The sequence below is a fragment of the Eurypyga helias genome, unplaced genomic scaffold (assembly GCF_000690775.1).
Source record: "Eurypyga helias isolate BGI_N326 unplaced genomic scaffold, ASM69077v1 scaffold40097, whole genome shotgun sequence".
Taxonomy (NCBI): domain Eukaryota; kingdom Metazoa; phylum Chordata; class Aves; order Eurypygiformes; family Eurypygidae; genus Eurypyga; species Eurypyga helias.
The window spans coordinates 9,288-14,155 of NW_010263264.1; the positions used below are offsets into that span (position 1 = coordinate 9,288).

Consider the following 4,868-nt stretch of genomic DNA (forward strand, 5'->3'; position numbering starts at 1 on the left):
GGTAATTGCTGCTCACTTGCACGGGGTGTCCCTGCAAAATAAGTGATGGGGACCCCCTGTTCCAGCCGGAGCTGTGGGCATGCCGGGTGCATCCCTCTCCTGCCTCCCACCCAGGGCACAGTGGGGTGGGTGAGACTCAGCCCCTCTGCTCCAGTGACCAGAGCGACCACAACTGCAGCCAGGAGTTTGGGAGCAGATGTTTTGGGAGACATCTCCCCTCGGGCTCTCGGATCTCCCAAGGAGCTCACCTGCCAAGTGGGAGCGGGCTGGGACGCACATTCCCCAGCTGGGTGCAGCTCCTTGCCTGCTCCCTCGCCTCACTCCTGCTCTCTTCTCCCAGCTGCAGGACCAGGCTGGTTCTGCCCACAGCACGGCCACCTCAGCTGTCTCGCGTGGAAAAGCCGTGCTCTCCAATGCAGAGTCCCTCCTGGCCAGCTTGGAAGGTAAAAGCCACCAGCCAGAGCCTCTCCAGCCCCAGCTTGGCTCTCTCCACGCTGGCTGAGTGCCTGGGTGCCAGTTTGGTGACAGACGGGTTGTCCCCGCAGGCATGAGGAAGGTGCTGAGGCATCGGAAGGGCCAGGCTGCCCTGAGCAGGAAGATGGCACTGGTGCGGGACAGAGTGATGGTGGAGGCCCAGAGGAAGATCAAACATGCAGAGAAGACACTGGGAAACTCCTTGTCCACTTCTACCACAGCCCGGAGGATGGCGGGGGAGGCTGAGCAAGTCTCTGGGGGGAGTTCCAAGGTCTGAGCAGAAGGGTGTGGGGTGTGGGGGGCCCATGCTGGGCTGTGGGGCACAGCCAGGCTGGCAGCCAACACAGGCAGACCCCAGCCTGTTGCAGGCAGGGCTGCAGAGCTCCCAAATACAGCTTCTGCTGCCCCTCCGGCACAGCCCACCCTTGTCTGCCCGCAGACCAGGGAGATGAACACGACCAGGGCCCCAGCCTAGGAGCCAGACACAGTCCCCTGCCTGTCCCCAGGTGACTGTCCCTATCTCCATCCCTTTGCAGAGGGCACGGGCTGTGCTGCAGGAGAGCAAGCAGGCCCACAAGCACGCTAGCCAGCTTGCCACACGTGCCAACAAGACCCGGCAGGAGCTCTCCCGGCAGGAGCGCGTGGCTGAGAAGCTCAGGGGGGACCTGGAGGAAGCACACCAGGTGAGCTGGGTCCCCTCAGCAGGTTGTGTCCTCCAGAGCCTGGAAGGGGCTTTGCCCAGAGCCCAAAGCACAGGAAACAACTCAGCTCTTGGGCTCCACTGTATGGGGAATGCCCTGGGGACATTACTGGGATCCCCTCTCCTGTCCAGCCAAGGGTCAACAGTACCCCTGACCTGGGTGTCTGTCTGTGTTGGAAGGTGGGAACAGAGGTGAGTGAGATGGCAAAAAGTCTCCAGGAAGCCCGGGGCTCGCTCATCTCGGACATTGAGACGCTGAACGACCTGCTGAGCCGCCTAGGTGAGACACGGGCGAGAGTGGGGTGCAGGCTCACCGGGAAGGGCCAGGCGGTCCAGGCCCAGGGCTCTCGGGCTCACTGGTGTTGGGTCTCCTGCTCACTGGCCATGCAGGCTGAGCTCGGTGCCCTTCAGCTGAGATGGCTCAGGGTCTTGGCAAAACTTTTTGAGGGCTCATGTCTCTAGGAAAGCGCTTGTGCAGAATGAATTGGGGTGCTCGTGCCTGGTGTGGGGACGTTGATCTCCCTTGGTATCTCCAGGAGGAGCAGGGCTGGGTCAAGGGCTCAGTCCCTTTGGAGACTAGGGATGTGCTGGCCTGGGTTTGCTTCTTGTTGCTGGTTGGTTTTGCTCCAGCTCCTGCTGCTTTGATCATCTGGGTATATTGCTGAACACTCCAGAACTCCTGTATCCACAGTTTTTCAAAGGGGTGGAAATCATCACCCATCTCTCAGACGTGCCCAGGCCCTCCCTGGAGCCACAGTCCTATTTGCTTCTCTGTGATCACTGGGAAGCTGCAATGCCTCCATGCCCTGCTGCACCCACTCCCTCTGGTTTGCCTGGTGCCCAGGGTCTGAGTCCTTGGAGCATGTCCAGACCCTCTCCTGCCTGACTCTTTGCCTCTCACCCATGTCCTCTCCCACTGCCCAGGCAACCTGGAGCATGCCATGCAGGTGGAGACGGTGCTGAGCACGGGGCGGCAGGAGCTGGAGCGAAAAAAGCGGGTGTCCCGGCCCAGCCAGCTCAGCCTGCTGCAGCAGGAAGCAGCGCGGCAGCAGGAGAAGATCCAAGCATTTGAGAGTGACTTGGCTGAGATCCAGGCCGACAAGCAGAACCTGGAGGACATTTTGCGGAGCCTTCCTGAGGGCTGCTCGAAGTGGTAGTGACAGGACCCTGGCCACCTCCGTGTGCCCCCACCCAGGGCATGGCAGAGCAAAGCACACCCTGTGTTCATCAGCATCGATCCCTTCTGCCGCTCTTCACACTGCCCTCCACACAGTATCACACCCCAGGACCTTATCTGCACCTGCTCCGTCTCAGCATCCCGAGCACCCTGCGCCATGACTTCAGCCACCAGCTTCTCCTTGGGGCAGGGGGACAAGCAGCTACCAGGGACCACCGACGTCTCTGCGCAGGAGACAGAGCCATCACAGGGTTGGCTTCTCACCATGGAGTGAACAAAGAACCGTCGCAGATCTCCTCCATGCTGGACATCCCTCCACTCCTCCTTCCCCAGTTCAGCACAGTGTATCAGGCGTGTAAGGTACCCAAGCTGTAACACCACCCGGCAGCCCCCCGCTGCAGGAGATGAGAGAGGCTGTTCCACGCTGGTTGGAAGCCGGTCCCACTGCAGAGCGCCCTGCAGTGCAATGCTCACGTGCTGTGGTCACGGAGGTGCGGAGATGAATCCCGGTGAAGCCTGGCAGAGAGCTGCTCATGGAGGACATGCAGCTTGCCTGCTTCCCAGGGGAAGGGAGCACACAGCACGGAGGGCTAAATCGAGGCGAAGCAGAAGCAAAGCTGGACCCTTAACCAGCTGCTGGCATGCAGTTGGGGCATCCTCTGCCTGCTGCAGGTTAAGAGACGCTGTGCTCCTGCTGTTCCTTTGCTCCAGGGTAGCACAAGGTTGCAGCTGCCCACATCTCTGGTCGTTGTGCCCTGTCCCAGCTCTGCTTGGCGCACTGGATGCTACCAGGTCTGGCCAGAAACCAGCCCAGTCACTAGCAGTGCCAGGAGTTGGGGGGCACAGCAATGCAGCGGGCAGGGAGGTGGGAGAGTTGACACTTGAAGCTGCATCACTCCCAGCCCCACACCAGTACCCGCATCCCCTCCCCACGGGAGAGGAGCGGGCTGGTGGCACAGGCGCTGCAGCCAGCGCAGGCTGGACCAGGACCAGCTGGACACGGCCAGCTCCTACCAGTGTCACTCCCAGCCCAGGGCAGAGGTCGGCGGCTGTATCGCCTTTAAAGGAAAGGCATGTGCCTTCACCCCCTGCTCCCACGCGGGCTGTCTGCGGGGCCATGCGGGCAGCAGGTCCTTGTTCAGTCCATCCCGCGCTGGCCGTGCTGTGCCTCCAGGTAGCAGCTGAAGCCATTCCCGTAAGGCCAGAAATGAGTCCCCAGGCTGCAGCCTGTTTAACTTTTTAACCTGTTTTACCTGTGTTCTTCTGCTCACAGTGCTGGAAATCAGGTTTGCTAAAATCTTTTGTAACACTCTATTTAAAAAGGCTGCCATAGACATTGGATCCCCCCAGCATCATCTCCAGTGGGTCCAGCGGTCTGGAAGCGACACAGGATTTTCCTGCCATGACAAACCTGTCTCCCTCCTACGTCTGCACAAAAGCTGCCCCAGGAGCAGGGCGCCAAAGCTGCCGTGCTGCAGGAGCGTAGTGCCAGGGGCTCTCCTCTCGCTACCCAAGGACAGCTCCTGCAAAAGCATAACCATGCAGCAGCATGGGCACAGCGTCATTCGGCTTGACCGAGAGGCAGGGAGCCACAGCACTTCCCATCTCCTTGGGAAGACAGTTGTACATCTCCAACAAACACACAGATTTGCTACTGTTACAGAAATGTCAACCCCTGCTTTGTGCTTACTGCTGATGTGGTTCACCCTCCCTCCTGCTCTTGCTGGAACTCTGTTTTTTTAGCTGGTGACACCTGCCTAGGGCCATATCCATTAAAAATTCTTAAGGTAATACACAGGACCTTATTCTTAAGGTAATAATAAGGACTTTTTTACAAGAGCCTGTAGTGATAGGACAAGGGGTAATGGGTATAAATTGAAATCAGGGAGGTTTAGATTAGATATCAGGAAGAAATTCTTCACAGAGAGGGTGGTGAGGCACTGGGACAGGTTGCCCAGAGAAGCTGTGGATGCCCCATCCCTGGGAGTGTCCAAGGCCAGGCTGGATGAGGCTTGGAGCAACCTGGTCTAGTGGAAGGTGTCCCTGCCCATGGCAGGGGGGTTGGAACTAGATGATCTTTAAAGGTCCCTTCCAACCCTAACCATTCTATGATTCTATGATTCTATAGCTGCCCATCGGCCAGAGTGCATGGCAGGAGGGACACACGCTGCACCTGTGCTTGCTGCTTTCTCAAAGCGCAGGGGTAGCTGCACCCGCGGTTAAGCTCCAGCTGGGATGGTGTAGGGCGACTGCCTGACATTCCTACTAAAAACCACTTGAGTACAGGTTTTTTTAAAAAAGGACGCCTAGCCGAGATTGCAGGGGGGTGAGGGCAGCGAGTGCCACCGCCCACACGAGACCGTGGCCGGGGCACGCGTCACCTTGGTCGCGTCTGCCCTCCGGGAGATGCCTCTTCCTGCTTCGTGCTCCAGGGCTGAGCCAGCACGGATTTACGAGCGGTTGTGCCTGTTCGCACCAAGAGTTGCTCCCGAAGCACCTTGCAGAGCCGCCACCGGG

The 4,868-nt window shown here is 59.2% G+C and overlaps 1 protein-coding gene across 1 annotated transcript in view; it reads left to right on the plus strand.

The window, feature by feature from the left end:
- LOC104512836 (laminin subunit gamma-3-like) overlaps positions 1–2,331 on the plus strand; it is a gene marked incomplete at its 5' end in the record, with an annotated part of 11,546 nt that extends 9,215 nt beyond the window's left edge. The window contains 5 exon segments of the mRNA XM_010155973.1: positions 321–443; positions 546–745; positions 1,011–1,157; positions 1,355–1,454; positions 2,099–2,331. Of these exon segments, the coding sequence (XP_010154275.1) occupies positions 321–443; positions 546–745; positions 1,011–1,157; positions 1,355–1,454; positions 2,099–2,331 (803 nt within the window).
- Positions 2,332–4,868: the final 2,537 nt, after the last annotated feature.